Source organism: Podarcis bocagei, assembly GCF_964188305.1.
Source record: "Podarcis bocagei genome assembly, chromosome: 7".
NCBI classification, from domain to species: Eukaryota; Metazoa; Chordata; class Lepidosauria; order Squamata; family Lacertidae; genus Podarcis; species Podarcis bocagei.
In genome coordinates this window covers 37,769,683-37,791,784 of record NC_138132.1, presented here as the reverse complement: position 1 = coordinate 37,791,784, position 22,102 = coordinate 37,769,683, and the positions used below count along the sequence as shown (strand labels likewise).

General features: G+C 46.1%; 2 protein-coding genes across 3 annotated transcripts; one reads left to right on the top strand and one right to left on the bottom strand.

Annotated features, from left to right (window-relative positions):
* Positions 1 to 721: 721 nt before the first annotated feature.
* CFDP1 (craniofacial development protein 1) lies at positions 722 to 17,714 on the bottom strand. The gene is made up of 7 exons (XM_081203713.1): positions 17,563 to 17,714; positions 16,002 to 16,113; positions 15,217 to 15,448; positions 13,585 to 13,691; positions 9,367 to 9,468; positions 2,710 to 2,868; positions 722 to 1,449 (listed from the first exon to the last, which is right to left on the bottom strand). Exons 1-7 carry the CDS (start codon positions 17,615 to 17,617, stop codon positions 1,359 to 1,361), a joined length of 858 nt encoding a protein of 285 aa, XP_081059839.1. The 5' UTR covers positions 17,618 to 17,714; the 3' UTR covers positions 722 to 1,358.
* Positions 17,715 to 18,310: 596 nt separating this feature from the next.
* TMEM170A (transmembrane protein 170A) lies at positions 18,311 to 22,013 on the top strand. Of its 2 annotated transcripts, none has more exons than XM_081203740.1 (3): positions 18,311 to 18,527; positions 19,413 to 19,520; positions 20,738 to 22,013. In XM_081203740.1, the coding sequence occupies exons 1-3, from the start codon at positions 18,383 to 18,385 to the stop codon at positions 20,866 to 20,868; spliced, it is 384 nt and encodes a 127-aa protein (XP_081059866.1). In that variant the 5' UTR covers positions 18,311 to 18,382; the 3' UTR covers positions 20,869 to 22,013. The 2 variants fall into 2 exon arrangements, with proteins under 2 accessions (XP_081059866.1, XP_081059865.1); XM_081203739.1 differs by having other exon boundaries at positions 18,323 to 18,527; positions 19,350 to 19,520.
* Positions 22,014 to 22,102: the final 89 nt, after the last annotated feature.

Here is a 22,102-nt window from a genome sequence, read left to right as displayed (position 1 = left end):
TAGACAAAGGGGTACTGGAGCAGCACAGCCCGACATCCAACGCTAGCAGGGCTGCAGAATTCTGCACCAGTTTTATTTCCTTCAATGGTGCTACCAGATTACAGATAAAAAGTTTTGCCTCCAGTTTCACTTGTAAAGAAAGTAAGTCCCCCAAAGTTGTGAGACTATTACATTTCTCTCTGTTGGTCCGACTAGGACCAGTCCACTGCCCCACCCACATGAAAGGGGTTGATGGGTCAAATGCAAGGCATGCTTGCATCTGCAGGATTGTACAATGCATCCTGAGTTCATGGTGCTGCCTCCTTATCTCTTCCCCAACTGCTTCCTCTATTTATTGGTTATGTTCTCTACAAGAACGTGGACTTTAGACAGACAGACAGACAGACAGACAGACAGACAGACAGACAGACAGACACACAGACACACACACACACACACAGAAGCCAGTTCCCAATGCTGATCAAACGTTCACCTGAGTTCCAGGTGGTCTCCAAGTGAATCCCCATAGGGGATTATGGGGAGAAAAAGCACCAAATGATGCACCAGGTCCTGCTCCTCGTGTTGAAGACAGCTTACAGCTTTCCACATGCATTTTCCTAGCACATAGGATCAAGGTTGTGAGAACGGGTTTGGACTCTGTCCAAGCAGCCAGCCTTTGATTTGATAAAAGGAGTTGTCTTAAGGTTCCCTGCCAATGGATGAAGAATGACACACCCGACAATAAAGTTTTTACACTTTATTCAAAGGAACAAAGGGATGCCGACTTTCCTCACATGCACGCTGCTGTTCCTCCGATGTTCGTGCAGAGCATGACAGAGGACTTGCTTTTTAAAAAAAATCCTGGTGAAAGGGTTTACGAAAAAACGAGAGCAGAGATCCCACAGGGAGAAGAGGAAGTGTCTTCAGAAAGTGGGTCAATGGGCCTAATGCAGACACAATGCATGAGTGCATTGTGTCCTTGGGAAGAAAAGCCCTCCAGCTGCACGGAAGTGCTCTGTGAGTCTGCAGCCCTTGGGAGACCCATGGAGCTGATGCCCCAGGGAAGTGGTGCCCAGGCAGCAGGCATGAGCAGACTACTGCCACAGCATAAAGATTGCTTTGCCCCTCCTAACCACCAGGAGCAGGGAGATCTGGAAAACCTCCACCGCAGCTACTGACAAGCGCCCAGCAGAACCACTCTGGTGTCTCCTGCACACAGCAGCCCTTTGGCAGGCAAATCACCTGCCACAGCGACCTCCATTCACCTATTCACTAGTGTGGTGAAAAAGAAAATCCATATAGGTCATAACTCTATGAGTTGCTGCCTTCTGAGGCTAGCCAGATCAGAGGCATGATTCGGACTGGGCTCTGCAGCAGTCTCAAGGTTTCATGTTGCTCAGGCGTATGTCTCGCTCATGCTCAAACTGCCGGTGGTCAACCCTCTCCAGAAACGCTTTCCTCTCCAAGTACCTGCAGAGAAGGAGGCAGTGGGTTAGCTCCAGAGACACCAAAACACAAGCCAGTCTGGCCTCCAGTTTGACGCCAGGAAATAAACTACGGAAAGACCCTGTTGCTGCTGCCCTTGCAGGGGCTTCACTGCCTCAAGTCCCACCTTGCTTTTTCAGCCCCAGGCAGTCATTGTTGCACAAGGCTCCCCTGGCAGATGGTGGGCACTGGTGCTCCCATGTCGCCAGTAAGTTCTTGCAGCCCATTCCATGTGCAACATGTCTTGGGCAACAACTTTGCACATGGATTTAAGAGAGTGGGAAAGATTAAGAATCAGGCAGAGCTAAAGTCCTTCACTTGACTTTCCTTCCCCAACAAAATAACCCAAATTGTCCAACTAATTGCAAGCTATAAATAATTTCCAATAATGACACTGGAGACAAGCACAAATGAAATCAAGTACATTTTTGTGGAACCTTCAGTTGTGCCTCATCAACCCCTTGCCATAACTCAGTGGGGCAGCACAAGGCCACCTATCTCTCCTCCCGCAAACACCCCAGGGCTCTCACATGGCCTGTCCTACATACTGCCAGGCACACAGATCAAAACCAAAGGGGCATTTCCTGTGGGGCCTGCCCTACATAACACCATAATGAGAAGCAGCTGAAGAATCTCTCTCTCTCTCTCTCTCTCTCTCTCTCTCTCTCTCTCTCTCTCTCTCTCCCTCTCTCTCTCTCTCTCTCTCTCTCTCTCTGTGTGTGTGTGTGTGTGTGTGTGTGTGTGTAGATCCTCCTCATCTCTTGCAAAACCAGACCAGGCCAGAACAAGAGTGTTCTGGTTTCACAAACTTGGAGCTCACTGCAAATACACTGGTGGTGAGATGTGTGTGGAGTACACTGGGGTACCCCGGGATCTATTATTGGTACATTCCTGGGCGATCTGCATTAGCTCAGCAAGGGTTTCTAATTCCCAATTTAACTGCATTATAGGTCTCTCTATTCCAGTCCTATAAAATATAACTTTGTGTTGTTCCACTGGCCAGTTTACAGACTCTGCCTGGTGGACCTTAAACTTCCAGCAAAAACACACAGTTGATACCAGCTTAAAAACTGCCCACCCCTGATGTCACAGGGACAGGCAGTGCCAGACCAAAGGGACAGCTGGGAATCTGCTCCCTGCTTGAAGTATTTATCTGAAGCTTCAAGGTTTGTGGAAAGAACCACAAATGTCAAAACCCTGGAAAAGATATGCTGCTATGCCTGCTGGAGGATGCTGCCCTCTTACCCATCTTTCCCTCGGTTGTGGATGGCCAGCTCCTCCCCGATGCCCTCCTCTTCTTTGAAGGTCTCCCAGTCTAGCTTGGATTTCTCCAGGGTGCTGAGCTTCTGCTTTTTGGTGCCTATCTTCCCCAGGAGGCTGTTCATGCCACTCGGCCGCTTCACTCTGGCAGAGACAAGAAGGCAGGTTACAAGGTAGGTTCAAGGAAATCTCAGCAAAACAAGGCAGACGAGCCCAAGTGGGGGATGCAGAGCTCCTCCAGAGTCCAGCAACCTGGCAGCTCTTCCCCTTGCAGGTGAAAATTCCTACAGGTGGGCCCAAGCCGTCATTATCTGCAGCAGCTCAGCAGTTTAGGGAATGAGCTGTGGTTCAACTCTCTTTTCTGCCACCAATACACTCTCTACCAGTCTTCACAACCTGGTGTCCTCCAGATGTTTTGAACCACACCTCCCATCAGAGCTGCTGGCAGGGGCTGATGGGAGTCATAGCCTAAGACATGAAGAGTGAATCAGGCTAGTGACTTCCCAATATGGAGATATAATACCAGTCTACTTGGCTGTGGTTAAGGATTACTGGAGAATATATGCAAAACCATCTGAACATGCTAAAGTACACTATAAAGTCTTAAGTACTATGGTCACTACTTCTAAGTCCCTTGGAGAAGAGGAAGATGGCTGAAGGCATCTGCACAGCATCTCTTGAGAACCTACCACTTGATGGATGCATCCAGACAATTATACACTGGACTTGTTCAGGTCATAGAGCCTGAAGTCCTCCTCTCAGTTACAGCATTAGGAAACCCCAGTGTATGTCGGAGTACATGTTAGGTCACTGGAGTCTCTAGCCCAGTGCTACCTACAGCTCTACCCAACCACAGCTCCCCAGGGTCTTGTCTATTCAGGTTTCTAGCCCCCACGTGTGTGGGGATATATGATAGGCGAGAGCACCCTTTAATCCATGAGCTTGGGAAGGCCTTCCCCTGGCCCTCCTAGGTTGCTACTCTGGTGTCTTATATCAATTGTTTGTGGATTTCTTTACAGCATTTTACTGTACTCTACTGTATAGTCTGTTAATTTCAATATGCTGCTCATAGCTTGGGGCCAAAAAACAGCACATAAATAAAATGTAGCCACAACAACCACCCCACAAACAAGGCTCCCATTTGCTTCCTTTTACAAATGGAGCACAGAGAGAAGAATAATCCATAGCACAAAGAGGCTTCACCATCCAAAAGTCCATCTAGCTCTTGAACCAAAGTGCCTCCCATGGTCCATTCTGATAAAACTATTGCCACATATATGCACTTATGATAACAATGTCAAAAGTCTGCCTGCAGCTAACAAAACTTTTTACTTTTTCCTCTCCAACTTTCCACAAGGAAGTGAGTCACGAGGTTATTAAGTGCCCACAGGTGCACAGTCAGCTTGCCTTGCCAACACACAACTTTGGAGTGCCGTGGGAAGGCTTTACAAAAAATGCAGAACGTCTGAACACTGATTATTGGGCCTCCCTTTCCTTTGCTCCGAGCACCACCAAAGCAGAATCCTCCACTGCTTCTCAAATGTCACTGGAGTTTCTGAAGCCAGTTCTTTGGACAGCAGAAGTCTCCTAATGAATGAGGCCCAGTCCTGGAAAAGAGTCTACATCACAGCCATCTGCCCAGTGGGAAATTCTAGCCCTTAAGTAACGAAACAGCATGGCCCTCCAACTCCCAGGGTGTGCAGGAAACGCCACGCGGCCTTAATGGGGCCTCTGTAGATCTGTCACTGCAGATGTGGAAACGGTATTGCAAACTCCCATGAACCCCGTCAGCAGAGTCTCTAGCTTGCAGTTTATTTGCATTCCTGGGATAACTTCCTTTCTGCCAATCAGGGGCCATTCTGAGAAGTCAGAGCGGAAACGACTTGCATTCTAAGGCCGAGGGGAAAGAACCATGGACGGCTAAGGCCAGCATTCAGGATATTTTACTGGAAAACAATGAGTCAGAGGAAAACATTTTCCATCCCTTTTGTTTTCAAGATTCTGTCCAAATTCAGGGCCTCAAGGTGTACAACAATACACTCTCACTCTTTCTGCACTCCTTGCTGCCTGTGTAGCTAGTGCAAAATTTGAAACACAATCCAGATGTCTCTGTTCAGTTCAACAGCCAGGCTAAATGCTTGCTTGTAACAGGGGTGGCTGACCTGTGGCCTTTCTTGCTTGTAATCTGTGGCCTTTCAGGTGTGGGCAGAGTCAGCCCTAGTCAGATGGCAGGGATGATGATGGGAGAAGGAGTCCAGAAATATATGAAAGGCCATAGGTCAGCCACCCCTAGTTTGCAACGTTTTTAATTTCACCACTTCTCCCAGCTCCTCAGATCAGCACCCCTGTCTCTCCCCATTTTCTTTATTATCCTCCGCACAATCCTGTGTGATTAGGTGTGCTGAGAAAAGGTATGAGAAGCCCGAGGACAGCCAGTCTCCCAGAAAGAGGTCTCTGGCACTTGCGAGATGGGAAACGTGCCCTGCCTGGAAAACAAGCCCAATGAGCGACCTGCCCAAGGTAACACGAGAAGCCCTTTCTCATGAGCAGCACAGCGACTATCATCAGGATCTCACTCTCATCCTCTGCCAAACAGCTGCTGTTTAAGACCATGGCTAGTCATTGGACTTTCACAGCTGAGATAATAAGTTTAGAACAACATCTGAAGGGCCTGGTTGCTGAAAGAGGACACTTTTCTGGTCTAGCGTACAGCACAGGGCTCCAACTTTTACTGAGACTGGCTGGTTCCCGAATCCAAGTCCCTTGTCGCTCTCCCTGCACGCCCCCCCCCCAAAGTTCTCAACCAAGCCAGCGTTGCTCTTTTCAAAGTGCACCGCTGTGCTTCAGGGCAAAACGCCTGCCGTTACAGGAGCCATATTTTGTTCCAAGGCACATTTTTCAGAGCCGCTCCAAGCTCCCCTTTTGGCTGGTGCCTGCAGAATTGGTGCTCTGCAGCTGTGCTCCCTCCCAGCCTCCACAAAGCACAGAGCAGCTAAATGAAGGACAGATGCTCCCTGCCTGGCCCCTCCCCCTCCAGGCCTGGCCCAATCAGCTCCCTCCTAATGGCTACGCCTTGCCCGGGTCTGGCGTGGAATCGACACGCAGCATCACAGCAGAAGGGTCTAAATCCCTGGGATTGCAGGGAGAGTGGGGGAGTGCTAATCCAGAGAAAGAGCACTGCTTCCACCAAAAACAGCAGAAAGAAGCATCCATGTCTCAAACCACAGGAAATGGCTTCCACAGCTGGCCGCTCAGGAACAGGGGTGTGCTTCCAGCCATATCCCTTCCAAAGAAGGGCAGCAAATGGGACCAAGCAGCGCCACGCACACAGGAGCAAAGTGCTGGCCCAGAGGTCTAGCATTCAGGTTTTTGGTTGAGACTCCAGGTCTCCACTCCATTTAATGGCATTTCTAGCTGCTAGCAGGCAGTGTTTTGAAAGGGCTGCAGTCTTCTCAGCAAGAGGTCTCCTCTTGACGTGAGCTCTCAGGGTGATGCAGCAGGCTAATAGGAACTACAGCACACAGAGAGCAAAGAAGAAGGTGATTTGTCTGGAAAGCAGCCTACTCAAACTGGCTGTGGGACTTTTGGAGCAGCTGGCCTCTGAAGTGCTGTTAGAGCTCTTGGAGGGACATGCAGAGGAATGAGGCCCCTTCTAGCCTGACAAAGAGTTTTCTAATTGCTATTAAATCTGTAGACGAAATGACATCACCTGGACAGTAACTGATTTCATGGCTCAGAGTGGTTCTGCGCCCCCTGGTGGCTGTGATCCATAAAAAAATATCTATCCACACCAAAAACCTGAAGCTTCCCGCTCCATGCGTGCTGAAGAGGACTCTCTTGCAAACAAACAGGGACCACACTTTGATCTCACCACAAGCCTTAGTGCCAAAAGATAATATTTCAAATTGCTCCAAAATTAAGTCTATAAACATGATGATATCCCTGTGACAGAAGGTTTTGGGGCAGACACCCCCAGGGATGATGGAAGCTGCAGCCCAGCCACAGATTCTGCACCTCTTTTCTACTGCCCCCCTGCCACCAGGAAAGAAAGCAGCAGTTCAGCAGAATTAACACAGGCATTGAAAGTGGATGTTGACAGCAGGAAATGTGGCCATCTTTTCATGGAGCCAGACGCAGCCCAGCCCCTGAAGGATACAATCCCAGCCCAGGCTGTTTCCTGAAGAGCTTTCTGCTCTGAGGCAGACGGCAGCATCAGCATATATACAGGAGAAAACAAGAGGCTTCTCCAGCTACAGCAGAAGGCTTCGATTACCCCATGACCTCTTTAGGTGATCCAATATAACTCTTGGAGTGGTTCCTGAATTCTCAGCACAAAGCAGGGTGAAGACCAAAAGAGATACATAAACCAAAGCTTCAAGGGAGCTCCTGGAAGCAAAGATGCATGTCTTTACCTCTCAAATGCTAGAAAGGAATGCATCTTGTAACAGGCCACTGATCTGATGCACTGATTCAACTTATGTAAGACTGACCCTTCAATCCAGTCCATGCTTAAGGAAAAGGGAGCTGCCCAACTTGCTTTAATGTTGAATTTCACCTGCTGACAATTCACAGCAACCTGGGAGGTGACAAGAGGCCACAGAGGTCACAAACTCAGGGCTGTCATTTTGGAAAACACCAAGATGAGAGTGAGAGACCAAGGCTGCTATTAGCAGCAAGCAACTCTATAATAAGCCCAAACAGAAAGGCCAGGCTCTAACAATATTGCTACCGGAGCTGTTTTCTCATAGCCTCTGCTGTGATTAGCACACTGAATTTGGGTTACAAAAGCAGGGAAATCTAGACTGAAAATGGAACCTTTGTTCCCAAAGTGGAGTCACTGTGCGCTGGCTAATGCAGCTTGAATGGTGGGAACAATCAGACCTGCCAGGATTACAGCATGGCAGGGAGAGGGGGCAGGTGGAACTTTCCCAACCCACAACCAAACTCCTTCATCTTAAAACCCAACATCTGAGAATATTTCATTTAACTATTAGCAAGGAATCCTTCACACTGTGTAGCAGCAGGTCCACAGTGCAGGTGTAATTCAACTATTATGCAGCAATGGAACTGAAGAGCTATCAGCTCCATCAAGACCCCTGCCTGGAGTGATGTGCAGGCTTTAGCAGGACAGGAATTTGGCGCCCAGATGCCTGCGTCCATAAACCAAACATTACATGGCTTTCACTTGTTCTATATGTATTGTTAATATTTGCGTTGCAAAAACCACCCTGGGATCTTAAGTGATGGAAGGCTGGTTTAGAAATGGGGTAAATGCTCATTGATATGGGAGTCCAGTGGCATGCAATTCTCAAATCTGCTCTTTACAGGTTGTTCTAAGTTAAGTTGATTGTTTGATGTCACCTGGCCTTATTACAGCACAAGCTTAAGCTTCTCTACTCAGAAGTAGAGTTGTGCTTGGAATACAGCCAAAGTCCAGTGATCCCAAAGGGTCTGCTCAGAGTAAAACTTATAACCTTAGGTGTCAAGCACTGTCTTCAGTCTTGGGGTCAATGCATAACTTTATAACACTTATTTTACAACTGTTTTATGGTTGAGAATGTTTATACTGAATGGCATATTGTGTTATTAAATAAATTATTACATTTCTGCTTCAACCTGCAAATGACATTGCTTTAATGGCATGAGCATCCCATCTTGCCTATCATCCAGCTTGAAGGAGAGTTCTGCAGAATTCAAAAGTTTGCTCAACATTCTACCATTTAAAATATTTTTATATCACCCTTCATCCCTGCAGCTATCATGGTTGATATACAGAGAGCATGACCAGCTAATCATGCCAAAACAAAATACAGTAATACACACAAACCCAGAACAATGAGAGTATATTTCAAAATAATTAAAACAATAGAGAACTTGAAGACATTTTGAGTGATTTGGGTTGGTCCTAATAAAATTGTCCTACTGTGGATTTTATACTCCCCACCACCACAATGGAATAACATGGCTATTTATGCTTTTTGTATGTCTGGTTCTACCAGCACAACTTCTTGCCAAGTACTCACACTCCATTTGTATGGTTACTGTTTATTAAGACCAGGAAGCATTTTCTGCAACGGCCTCAAATTGTCAAGCTTGCAACTTCAGCTTGAAAGACAGGATACAAGAGAGAAGGGCAGAAACAATGCACTTCAGCTCAAGAGGGAAGTAGCCAGAATATTGTGTGCAGCCATAGAACCTCTTCAGGGGCCACTTGTCCTCTCAAGGAGAATGGCAGCAAACCTCAGGTTCCTTCATGGATGAGAGCTCACTGTGATTTGAATGTGAAACCTCCTTCCTCCCTGGCAAGAATGCGCTAGTTCAGGGCTTCCCAAACTTGGGTCTCCAGCTGTTTTTAGACTCTCATCACTCTAGCTAGCAGGACCAGTAGTCAGGGATGATGAGAATTGTAGTCCCAAAACAGCTACAGACCCAACTTTGGGAAACCCTGCTTAGATCATTCATTCGTTTACTTCCCCCGAGGGTGACTCGAGCAAGGGAAAGTCTCACAAGTAGAATCCAAGCAACTCATTGATGAGTACAGAGGACCCAAGAACCTGCCTACACCAAAGATGCAAATCTCCCAGCAGAATTATAATGTCCACAGAAGCTTTGGAACTGTAGGACCAGGCGGCTAGGGCTTACCCAGAAACAGTAGGCGAGGATGCTGGGACGACAGTCTTCTGCTCTTGCTGCTTGAGAAAGAACCGGGCTTCTTCAGACGTAGCATCAACTTCCTTTGTGACCCTGCCACAAGGAGAGGGAAGAATACCAAAGCCATATGTTAAAGCTGGAACACGTGTGCAGAGCAGAAACTATAGAGGCAGCTGGTGGCCATAAAGTTGTGAGAGGCGGTGTGGTGTTACAGACAATGACTACAGAGACCTGGGTTCAAGTTCTTGGTAAGCCATGAAGTTCACTGGGTGACTCTTCTCAACAGCTCAGCTTTGAAGATGCACAGCCCTCTTAAAACATTTCTTCTCAGCTAAGAAACAGACAACCACAAAGCATCGAACTTCTAGAGGCATAGTGAAAAAGACCATAGGAATGAAAGAATTATCCTGCTAAGTAAGGCAAAAGGCCTAGCACTTTCTTTTCAATAGTGGCAAGTCAGATGCCTCGAGGAGCTAATCTTTCCCACAAGCAGAGCACGATTGTGATATCCACCCAGTTCATCCACAGCATCTGGTTACTGGCCAGTGAACATACCAACGTTAGCTGTCACAGCTAACAGACTAATTCATATACAGCTTTTTCATATTAATTCCAAAAGTCATTCATAAATTTAATTCCTACCAAAAAAAATGTCCAGGAAAAAATACAAGCCAAGTAATCCATCCTCAGATATGCTATCTAACCCATTTTTATGCAGTCATTTTTTCCTTCATCCATGACAGTGTAGTTTCTTCAGTTAAAATCTATTGCTTTGGCATCCTCAACAGACACTATCTTCAAAAAGTTTGGAGGAGAATCTACAATATCCCTAGAACGATGGTTTTTGTGGTGTTGCTGAAGTGATCATCTACTTAGGAAGTTCTGTTCAACATTTAACCGAAATCTACCTTCCTGTTATTTAAACCTGTTACTTCCTGGAGTATCCTCAGTGGACCTGGCGAACAATGATTCCCTTCCTTCCTAAACACATGAACATACTCCCTCCTAAACATACTCCCTCCCTGTGGCCTCTTCATTAGGGTAAACATGAACAGTTCCTTCCAAATATAATGTGCTTTCAAGGTATCTTATCTTCTTCGGAATATTCTTCAGTCTGTCAATATCTTTCTTGAATTACAGGCTCAGGTAATCTATGCGTAATGCAAGTCTCATCAGTAACAGTGCTACTTGCCAAGCCCTGAAACAGTGTGTCTTAAGAAAACTGAGATTCCATTTGCCCTTTAAACCAAAGCATCAGGCTACTGATTCATACTGAACTGGCTATTTACTAAAGCCTCCCGGGACCAAGTACTCCCCATCTAGCCAACCCCTCCAACAGGTAACCACTGTGCAATAAGGATCCCAACAAAACACTACAAGCAATACCAAGTCCTGGCTGCTCATTTATAAGGTCACTGACAATTAAATGGCATCTGTTTCCAGTTCCAATTTATTACACTTACTGTGTCTAAGGGAGTAATTGTTACAGCAAATATAAATTAAGATCAGTTGGGAGCTGTGTTTTTTCTTTTTGGGACTGACGATAGAGGTCTTGCAGAATGGCCAAGGTTTGGATAAAAATCCAATCAGCACTCGTACGCTAAGAATAACAGGTTGCATTTGGTTTTTGATTGTTCATAAATGGAATATGTAGTAACTATAGGGTATATTTGCAGAGTTCTGGTTTGCAACAGGAGGAACACTCTTATTTATAAACTGCAACTTGGCAGCATCCCTGATAGGAGTCCAAGATTTTTCCCCGTGGAATCAGGACAGAACATATAAACTAGATAAAGACTAGTCAAAATGAACAATTACCAGTACATGCAGGTCCTGCTATTGGGACACGTTATTCAAAATCTCAGTTAACCAATCACAAAGAATTATACCCTAATGGCTGGTTCAGATATCCAGACAGTGGGAGTTTGCTCAGTTGCATACTTGTTTGTGTTTTGCTGGTCATGGACAGCCATTTTGGGCAGAAAACACAGGGAGGGAGAGATCAGACTAATCAGTTTTTCCTTTGTTTGGCTTTTGCAGATTGGAAGCCGCTTCAGGCACAAACTATGGGGGGAGGAAGGGCAAAAGAGAACAGAAAAATCACAGATTAGAAATGTTTCCATAGGAAGTAATGGAAATCATCAGCTTCTTATGCAAACGCACGCTTAAGGAACGATTTCCTATGAACCTATTGTGTCAGGGAACTGCCATCGGAGCAACAGGTGGTGGAGGGGCTCAGGGAGGAAGAAAGAGACTCAACAGCTGAAGCAGGAGCCAGCAGGGGGAGGAGTGGATCTCTGAGGGAATGCGAGCAGGAGGGAGGGCTCAGAGACGCTTCCAGCGAGAACAGTGGGGAGGTATCTGAGTCTCCCATAGGGAGACCCACACCTCGCCGGAAACTGTCACGCCGTGAGTCCAGGAGACGCGTTTCCGTTAAGGAGCTTCTTTGCTGGAAGCGCTTCCGCAGACAGCCACTGTCAGACTCTACGAGTGACTAGAGCAGACATGTTTGAGGAGCTCTGTCACACACAGAGGTTTGTGGAGCCGCACAAACTCTGAGGGAGCACGATTTTACGCACAAGCAGCTAATCATCCCATTACATATTGTGTTCAGAAAGCGGGACCTGTGTGTACCGTGTCATATGGTTATTTTATGTCTGTATGGTGCAATGCCTCTGAATATCACATGCTGGGAACAAACATCAGAGAAGACCTACTGCCTTTAAAACCGGCTTTTTCCCTTCCACAAGGCATTTGGCTGGCCACTGTGGGAAGCAGAATGCTGGACTGGATGAGCCCTAGGTTTGATCTGGAAAACTCTTCTGCTCACCTCCTTTCTCTAATGAGATACGAAAGTCTCTGGCATTTTCCAGGCAGGCTTAAGCAAAGGGTGAGGTACTTTGGAACCTCCATAATTTCTCATGTCAGAGCAGACATCTAGAATATTGGCTGTTGATGAGACTCTCTCATTGCTTTCAGATTTTCTTTCTGGTCATTAATTACAGTTGAGAGTCTGATAGATTAATTCCTATGCAAAAGAACTGGTTCAATTACTGCACACTCTTTCAATTTACATCAGTGCAGGGGCTTATAACACATTTAGTGCTATCTGTGTCAGGATGAGAAATTATTGTTCGCTTTTGCTGAGAAGACTTTCTCTTTAGATATTTCAGTGGTTAATGTGGGGGGGGGGGTCTAGACCACTTTTATATCAATGCAGGAAAAAGTCCAGACAAGCAATGGGAATTTTGAAGCATGAAACAGAAGCAAGGTTCTGTTGTTGTGCAGCAGCTCCTGTTGACAAGGCAGAGTTAATTTTTATCCAGTTCCTGGCCCTGGGTCAATGTTATATCACTAGGTAATTGTTGTGGGCCTGAATATATGAAGACTTGTCTCCTCTTATATGAACCTGCCAACACACTCTAGTCCATGGGCAGGCAAACTAAGGCCTGGGGGCTGGATCCGGCCCAATCGCCTTCTAAATCCAGCTGGCGGATGGTCCAGGAATCAGTGTGTTTTTACACGAGTAGAATGTGTCCTTTTATTCAAAATGCATCTCTGGGTTATTTGTGGGGCCTGCCTGGTGTTGTTACATGAGTAGAATGTGTGCTCTTATTTAAAATGCATTTCTGGGTTATTTGTGGGGCATAGGAATTTGTTCATTTTTTTTCCTTTTCAAAATATAGTCGGGCCCCCCACAAGGTCTGAGGGACAGTGCTGAAAAAGTTTCAGCCCCCTGCTGAAAAAGTTTGCTGACCCCTGCTCTAGTCGTTAGATGGTTTAGAAATACAACCCAGGATCCCTTCTAACACACAATATCTACATACAGGGGTCAAGAGCTTTTTGCCAGTGGTGTCCCTACTGTGAAATTCTCTGCCCCCTCAACCTTTCATAACCCATTGGGGACAGCACTGTTCAGCCTTGTGTTTGGAGGACGTCAAGTGGTCCTGTCTTATCCACCCATTATGTTGCTGTTTTGATGCCTTTTTTTTTTAGTTTTTCTGTTCTACTGAAACCTAAATCTTCATGTGAATGTTGCTAAGATGCTTTGGGGACCCTATAATGGGACAGAAAGTAAGGATATGCATATTTTAATAAAATACTGTTGATATTTTCAGACACAGTTGAGGCAAACAGTTAAATGCAATTGCTCAAAAAGGACCAGGGATATGGCTCATTGTGGCTAGAAAGGCAAGAGGCCAAACTCACCTCACCTCTTCACCTGCAAAGTCAAAGACTTTGGTGATGGCAACTTTGCTCTTCTTAGATCCCTCTACCACCTCCTGAGGTTTGCATGAATTCTTCTCTTCAGCTGGCTAACCAAAAAAATTATGAGAAACCACATTTGTCAAACATCAGAGCCAGCCCAAATTCTCTTTCACATTCATTAAAGTTCAGATGTTCTAGATTTGCAATGCCATGCCCAATACCAACAGTAGCTTCTCTGCCATCAGCTTCCACTTCCATTCAAACTTCACTCCTATCTAATCTTGATTTTCCAATGACAATTCACTTCCCTGGTAATTCAAGCAGGAAAACAAGTGTGATCTGGAACCCCAAGTTTTGCAACACAACTGTCAGGTGTGGAGAGTCCTTCTCTCCCTTCAGTAGCTTCACAGATAAGAATTAACAAGCAGTTGATAGATTTATAGTCCTTTTATTATAGCATCATGTTGTAAGCACAAATACACAGCTCTCTGCAAGGAGGGCAGTTGGCTAGTCTAATCCTCCTTCTGACTTCTGCAGCATTTTAGGTGCCAACGGAAAGCTCCTCCTTTCCTCTGACTCCTTTGCTCTCTGATACATTCAGACCTCCAAGTCTGTGGTGAGGGGGGTCCTCCTCACACACTCTCAAGTGACGTCTCAACTAGCTTCCCCCTTCCTTCTGGTTCTGTTGTCATTACCTCATAACTGGGTAACTCCTCCCTAAACTGTTCAGCTGTCTCTCTCTCTCTGCTTACGAACATGCTGTGGATGAGCGGGGGGGGGGGGGAATTCTTCCCCCTCTCCATCGGAGAGAAGCTGGTCTGCCATAGAATGCATTCCCCAGTCCTTGTCTTCAGGCCATTCCCTGACATCAACAAATCTCATGCCTAGATGTTATGGGTTCAACTACTTCCTGCTTAAAGTCATGAAAAAGAACAACAGGCCTCTTCATCCCAAGATCTCAAACCTCAAATGAACTATCATTTGAAACTTTTAAAGACCTGATTAATATAATGCCATTTATGCAAGGGTACTCTGAAGACTTTTCTAAGTTGCAAATAATGGCATTCATGGCTCCATTTGTAAATTTCTTTCCAGGCAAAACTTGATCTACCTTAACTACCTTTCTCCATCGCTCTCTCTCTCCTCCCATTTCTTACAGTAATCTCTGTACAGTGGTATGTACCTGGGTTTAAGAACAGCCTGTTTACGAACTATTCGGTTTACGAACTCTGCAAAACCAGAAGTAGTGTCCCGGTTTGCGAAGTTTACCTCGGTCTAAGAATGGAATCCAAACAGTGGAAGGGTACCAGCGGTGGGAGGCCTCATTCGGGAAAGCACACCTCGGTTTAAGAACGGACATCTGGAATGGATTAAGTTCATAAACCCAGATACCACTGTAACATCATCAATCTGATCTACTTTCTTGGAAGAGCAAACCAGGATAGTCAGAAATAATCAATAACGACCACCCCGAATGGACATTTGTGTGGAATCTCCCTTGCTCTGGACGTCTTTGATTAGTGATCAGTTGAAAACCCAAATGTCTTGCAGACATTAATTATCAAAGGCAATATACTACCCCTATTGTGCCCTCTCCAAACAGCAATGCCTGAATGACACATGCCCTCTCACCTTATCTTTCTGTGTGCAGCCAGATGCCTGAACTGCAGGAGGTGCTTTTGGTTTCTGGCCCACATCACTGAGGAAACTGGCCCACAAAGCATCCTCTTTTTGTCTTTTATCACTTTCTTTCATGTGTGGATTGCTTTCTGCCGACTCGCCATCCTCACTGTCGCTTTCAGCATCCTTTGATGCCTCTCCTCCACCTGGTTCTAAGAAGAGGCCACATCCTTTGTTCCTTTTCCTAGGAATGAATGTCACCAAACCATACTCACGTTAGCAAATGATTTACATCCACTGCCTACATTATACTTTTGCGGTAGTGATCTTTTAAAAGCCCAGTAGTTGCAATGTGGAATCATGAGTTAAGACTGAAAGCTTGACAAATGACAGTATGTCAGTATCCCATGCACCACTGCAACCCCTACAATGAAAAAAAACAAGAATGGAGACACGAATGTGAAAAACTCAGTCAAGGTATAATTAGCCATTTTAATGGCTACTATTTCAGATAAAGAAGAAAACCTAGGCAGATATGAAAGAGAAAACTGGGGGGATTCTCAGCCAGCTCCTTGCTGAACCGGCTGAGAACTGTTGCTGAGCTGGCTGTGTTACTGATAGTTTCCCTCTTCCACTGTCATCACTCTCTAAGGATCCACCTATTCTGAAGGCATGATTCTTGACCTGAGCTATTTCTTCATAAGCAGAACCAAATATGTATACATTCCTAGAGCCAGCCACAGGGTTCTTAATCTGCTCACTCACTTCCATTGACATCAAATGAAGCTGGTGCCTACCGACATGTGATCTCCTTGGAATTCTTCTTGCATTTTTCCCTGTGTGATGGCTTCTCCTCCTCCTCCTCTTCCTTAACCAATTCATTTACATCATCTTCACTGTACTCTTCACCTGTTACCAACACAGCTTTAGTTATCAAAACTAATCATTTCAACAGATTTTGTGCCTGCAGCAATAGTTAGGCTGGGATTGCATGTTATATGGGGAAAGGGTCCTATGGGATTGCAGTTGGGCAGTATTCTGTACTACAGTGGTATTTCTGGGCCACCCAACTCTTATCATTCAATATTCCACTCCTGCCCATGGTCTTGCATTCCTTTATGTCAACTTCATAAAGAAACCATTCCTTATTATCCTAATGTAAAATCCTAGATATTCTTTTTCTAAATTAAAATTGGAGGTACACTGCACTCTTACACATCAAAAGGTTTATGTGTCACCCTTAGAGAAGCTACTGCCTGCATATTTGTTGAGTGTGTTTGATTGGAATAAATCAAGTCCAGAGTAGGATTCTAAGCCTTCGAATCAAACATGACCAAAATGATTATTATTTATATTTATTAGCTGTCTTTTCAGAAAAACTAAACTAAATAATAATATCACACAGCAACCTAACAAAAATGAACTTCAAAAACATTTTTGTTATTAGCCTTATAGTGCGATGTCACTTTAATACTGTTACCAAAAAAAAGGTAACTTTTTTTTAAATGGTGAAAGCTCCCTGCAAGGAGAAAAACAGCACATCAGCAAGAAACACTTCTGTGGTCCTAGCTTTCTACTTACAAAGGGTTTTTCTCACTGGAAAACCAGTGTGGTGGTTAGTGTTGGAATAGCGAAAGCACATCAGAATGCAAGTAGATAAATAGGTATTGCTCCAGCGGGAAGGTAAACGACGTTTCCGTGAGCTGCTCTGGTTTGCCAGAAGCGGCTTAGTCATGCTGGCCACATGACCCGGAAGCTGTACACCGGCTCCGTCGGCCAGTAAAGCGAGATGAGCGCCGCAACCCCAGAGTCGGCCACGGCTGGACCTAATGGTCAGGGGTCCCTTTACCTTTTAGGACCTGATAGATCAGGATTCAAATCCTCGCTTAACCATGAGGCTCACAAGTGGCGACCTTGTGTCAGTCACTGCCTCTCAGGCTAAACTACTTCGCAGAGTTGTTGTGGGGATTAAATGAGGAGGGAGAAAATATCACCACCCTGAGCTCCTTGGAGAAAAAGGTGGGATATAAAGGCAATAAAATAATAACAACAAATAAAAATAAAATAAAAACGACACCAATAAGAGAGCACTGAAACGTTGATTTCTCTCCTCCATTTGTAGCCTGAAGTGGTCCAGCCCATTCCACCCCCTTCAAACTCCGTCCACCTTATTCAACAGCTCAACTTGCTGAGCCGGGGCTGCTGTCACGTGATGAACACAACGTGTAGCCCGGATGTAAGAGGCGTTCTGCGCGTAAGAACCCCAGTCCGAAGCCCTCCCAGGCATTCTCTTTTGGGGGGGAGGGACCGAGCACCCGGGCCCGGTCCTCTCCTGAGCGCGGGGACCGGGCCGCCCACCTGAGGGTAGGTAATCTTCATCCTCCTCCGACGAATATTCCTCCGAGTCCGACATGGCTCTTCGGCGAAGCTCAAGCGCTCCCTCAGTAAAGGGCAGGAAGTACTTCTTCTACCATAGAGCACATCCGGTTTCCTGAGCAAGAGTGCCTCACTATATGAACCCTAGAGATAAAGAAGGGTAGAGTGACACAACGCTTAGATTTTACTTTTTTAATCGCGGCTTGTGAAAAAGTTGAGGCTTCCTAAAAGGCTGTGAGTGAAGTGCGATCGTACTGTTGCCAGTGGGTGACGATGACAGGGCCCTTCCCTCGGCCTTGCTGCGCTATTAAATCCCATGGAGAAGAAAAGGACGCAGCGAGTGGTCATGGCTCTATACTTATTTTTAATGAACTCAGTACTCCACGACGGGAGTTGCAGTCTGAGGGTACAACAGGCTTCTCCCACTGAGGCAGATTCCACTTCTAGTTCCTTTTTATCATTTATGACTTATATTCATTGCCCCTCCTTCTCTTTACCCTAACGAGGCTAGGCCAGGGACGAAGCTGCCTAGCCTGCCTGAATGTGGAGTCGAGCTCAGGCGTCGACAATTCAATAAATTTATTCATTTAATATTATTAAAACCTGGACCCTGTATTCATTTTTAATTTATTAAAATAGTTTACGCCGCTGTGTCATAAAAAAGCACGTTTAAAGCGGTTTACAATACAGTACAGCAATAAAAGGGCGGCTTCCGCTTCGTTCACCGGAAGTTCTTGCCGGGGCCGCTCTAGCATTGCCTCTCTGTGGCACTGGCGGAGCGGATGTTGATGTCGAAGGAGGCATGGAGGGAGGAGGCGGCGGCGGCGACGACTCGGTCCCTACCGCCCCGGGGGGCCTCCTGCACCAGATCCTGAGCCTCCACCTGGTGCCTCGCTCGGGAAACGTCACGCGAGCCGCGTGCGCCGAATCCCTCTGCGAGTTCACAGGTAGGTTCCGGGACTCACGCCACGCCTGCCTTCCAGGGCCCCGCGAAGGGGTTGGGCGCCCTCTGCACATACCCGGGTCGCCTCCTTCCCCCGTCCCACTTGTGAGGGGTAGGACAAAGTCACTGTGGGTGCCACTGAAGGAAAAGGAGGCGCCTGTCCCTGGAGTCTGCAGGTGGGGTGGGCAAGACCTGGGAAAGCTGCTGCTGCTTCACCACTCAAAAGTATGTGGAGACCACCCTGGAAATTCCCCCATCAGCCCCAGCCCGGAATTCATAGCCCAAAGCCAAAGAGGGAGGCCATCGCTTTGGCGAAGGCTGACCGAGGGTAGGCAACAGGCATAGCTGTCAACTTTTCCCTTTTCTTGCGAGGAATCCTATTCGGAATAAGGGAATTTCCCTTTAAAAAAGGGAAACGTTGACAGCTACGGATTGGGGCCCACATATAGATTAATCAAGGGTTTCTGACTCCAGGGCTGCCCCCAGTATACTTTAATGCATGAGACAAAGCAGCTAATCTATCTTTCTTACTTAAAAAAACTTATACCCTGCTTTTCCTTCCTTAGAGTTGCTTAAAATAGTTAAAAAGCAACAATGGTCCAACTGCTGAAGCTCAAACCATAATAAAACTAAAGGCAGCATCAAAAAAGAACAGCACATAATCATTACTTTGAGCTGCTGCATTGGGGTCCTGCTTCTGGGCTTACCAAACTGCACCTGGTTGACCACTGTGAGAACAGGATGTTGGACCAGATGGGCCCTTTGGCCTGATCCAGCTGGCTGCTCTTCTGCTCTTACTACCCTCTTCTCTCCTATCTCATGGCAGAGATGTGGTATGGCGTCTTCCTGTGGGCAATGGTGTCGTCTCTCTTTTTCCACATCCCCGCAGCACTCCTGGCCCTCTTCACTCTCCGACGGCACAGATACGGCAGGTTCATGTCGGTGAGCATCCTGCTGATGGGCTTCGTGGGGCCAATAGCAGCTGGGATTTTATCAAGTAGGTTGGCTGTTTGAAACATTCCTTTGCCCCAGCAGCCTAGCAATCTCCTTATTTCTGTGTCCAATGACAGGACATATTGGGAACAAATCTGGGATTCCCAATCTCAGACTCATAAAATCTCGCTAGAAGAGGGAGAGTTTACATTATAGCGCTCTCTCTCTCTCTGTCTTTCTCCCCCATCCCCCCACATAACATGACCAATTAGGCACAGGAGAGTTTGGAATAATTCTGGGAGTTTTCGCAGAAACACACCCAAGACCTAAACAGCCACATTTTGTGAGGTTTGTTAAAAATAAAAAAGAAAGGAGGAGGATAAATGGAAGAGGCAGAATGTTGCTATAGTCAAAGAACAAAAACAGCCCTTTCATTCAAGCCTATCTATCCTATCAAATCTACTTACAAGCGGGTTTCTCGTGTCCTCACATGTAGCAGTGTAGGTGGTCAGATGAGCAATGCTGAGCGAGTTTGGGCTGTTTAAAAATGTTTCTGACCCAAGTGGGTCCTGGCTGGCTGGACAATGCCACCTGTCAATCACATCTGTCATGGAGACGGTTTGACACCTTTTGAAAGCTGAGAGGCCATTTGGGGATTCCCATTCTTCTCTTTGCTACCCATCTTTCCAGCCTGTGACAGCCAGAAGTATGGCTGTCAGTGAGGGTGTATGTATGTGACTCCAAGATGCTTGATGTTAACAACAGCAGAAAGCTATCCCTATTGTGCCCTGCTTTTGGACGACCCTTTGGTATTCATACTAGTGGTGTTGTGGTTTCTACTAAGGCTAGGAAGCCTTAGGTATGGATTTCCCACTCAGGGCTGAAGCTCCATGGATGACATTGTGAGGACAAAAGGGGAGGGTGAGGAAATCGTATATGCTGTTCTGAGTTCCCTGAAGAGGAGCAGAGCTTAAAATGTGAAAACAACTGCTCGCCCAGCAGGCTGATATTGTGTTTTTTAACTATTGGCTTAGCAGCATTCCTAAAACCAGGTTCTGTCCAGATGCTGTTGCACTACAACTCCCATGAGTCCAGATCATGCTGACTGGGCTTGAAGAGAGTTGCAATACAACACATATGGAAAACACCAGATTGAGGAACAAGGAAAGTGAATGACAGTTGTCCTTCATTTCTTTTGCTGTGTATTATCAAGTGAGAAGAAAGGGATGATGGGACATGAGCAACCAACCTATGATGTTCCTTTCCCCCCTTCCTGAACAGGTGCTGCGATTGCCGGTGTTTACAAAGCTGCTGGAAAGGACATGATCCCCTTTGTGGCCATGACTTTTGGAGTGGGGCAGACCTTCGGTGTGGTGATGATTTCTTTCTTACGGATTTTAGCCACCCTTTAGCATCCCGCATCAGATGCCATTGCAAACAGAGCAGCACCATGCAGGATTCCGGAGGGTGAAGAGGTCAAAAGGCATGTCCATGGGGAAGTTCCTCTATGCAAGCCCCACTGAAATGGATGGAAGCCACAGAAGAGCTTTGCCATGTTCTGACACAGGCCCCATTCATTTCACTGGGGAGAACTTCAGTGGATCCGTGCAATTTTTCTCCGGTAATTATCTCTGGCAGCCTGGAGCAGCCCCATCTCATCCTTGGCCAGCTGGCTGAAGATCCTGGAGGAAACCATCCTTCTACAAACACATCTTATAGTCTCCAGATGACATTCTGGCACAACCCTGGCTGCTTTCTAACTGAAAATGAGACATTGGTGCAGAATATTTTGATCAAGTCTCTTCTTGTCAAACAATACAAGGAATGTGTGAGTGAGTGGGGGATGGATAGAAGGTCTAAAACTCTGTGGCCCTCCAGGTGTTGTTAGACTACAACTCCCATCAGCCCCAGCCAGCATGGCCAACAGCCAGGAACGGTGAGAGCTGTCCCCTCCAGATATTGTTGGAGTTCAGGTTCCCCACCCTCGGTCTGAATATTTCTGGAGCACTGCCATGTAGCCTGGAAATGTTTGCATCCGCCATTGAACAAGCTTTCAGCCAATTCTTTGTTTATATTTTGTAAACATTTTTGTAACCTTAAGTGCCAAGCTTTTCTGTTTTGGGGTAATTTTTTTTTTATTCAGCAAACAAATGTGTGATGGTGAAGCTGTTTTACTGTAACTGAAAGTATCCATCCTAGGATAGTACCGCTGGAGAAACTTCACCACTAAATCTGATTCCTGACAGGGAGAATGCACTTTAATGGACTTAAACCTTTTCTTATGGAAGAATGTGAATTTGAAGCTGTAAGAGAGAGGGTGAGGGGCTTCTTCTGCAAAAAATCTTCTTGGATTCTGGTCATTGCTGTGTTTAGACTGCAGCGAAGACTGAGACAAAAGTGGTGGTGGGGAGAATGCTTTGTTGCTACCTCAAAATATGTGGCATGGATATGAAGTGCAGTTTTACCGAACCGTGAAGGTTCTCGCTGTGTCTCTTGTTTGCGAAACAAATGGTAGTTGGATGAAATCCAGTAAATGCTATGATAATCAGTTACTGAACGCTGGGTTGTTCCCTTGTTAATAATGTCCTTGTTGATTAGGTTGTGCAGATTCCGTGTGAAACATTTCTTAACACTTGTATTACGTGA

Excerpts from the sequence above, each read along its gene's own strand:
- CFDP1 (XM_081203713.1), bottom strand. The coding sequence starts at position 17,617 with ATGTCGGACTCGGAGGAATATTCGTCGGAGGAGGATGAAGATTACCTA. Across the intron at positions 15,449-16,001 it reads TCCAAGGAGATCACATGTCG|GAAAAGGAACAAAGGATGTG; the intron begins GTAGGCACCAGC and ends ATTCATTCCTAG. Across the intron at positions 1,450-2,709 it reads CACAACCGAGGGAAAGATGG|GTACTTGGAGAGGAAAGCGT; the intron begins GTAAGAGGGCAG and ends CCTTCTCTGCAG.
- TMEM170A (XM_081203739.1), top strand. The coding sequence starts at position 18,383 with ATGGAGGGAGGAGGCGGCGGCGGCGACGACTCGGTCCCTACCGCCCCG. Across the intron at positions 18,528-19,349 it reads ATCCCTCTGCGAGTTCACAG|AGATGTGGTATGGCGTCTTC; the intron begins GTAGGTTCCGGG and ends ATCTCATGGCAG. Across the intron at positions 19,521-20,737 it reads AGCAGCTGGGATTTTATCAA|GTGCTGCGATTGCCGGTGTT; the intron begins GTAGGTTGGCTG and ends CTTCCTGAACAG.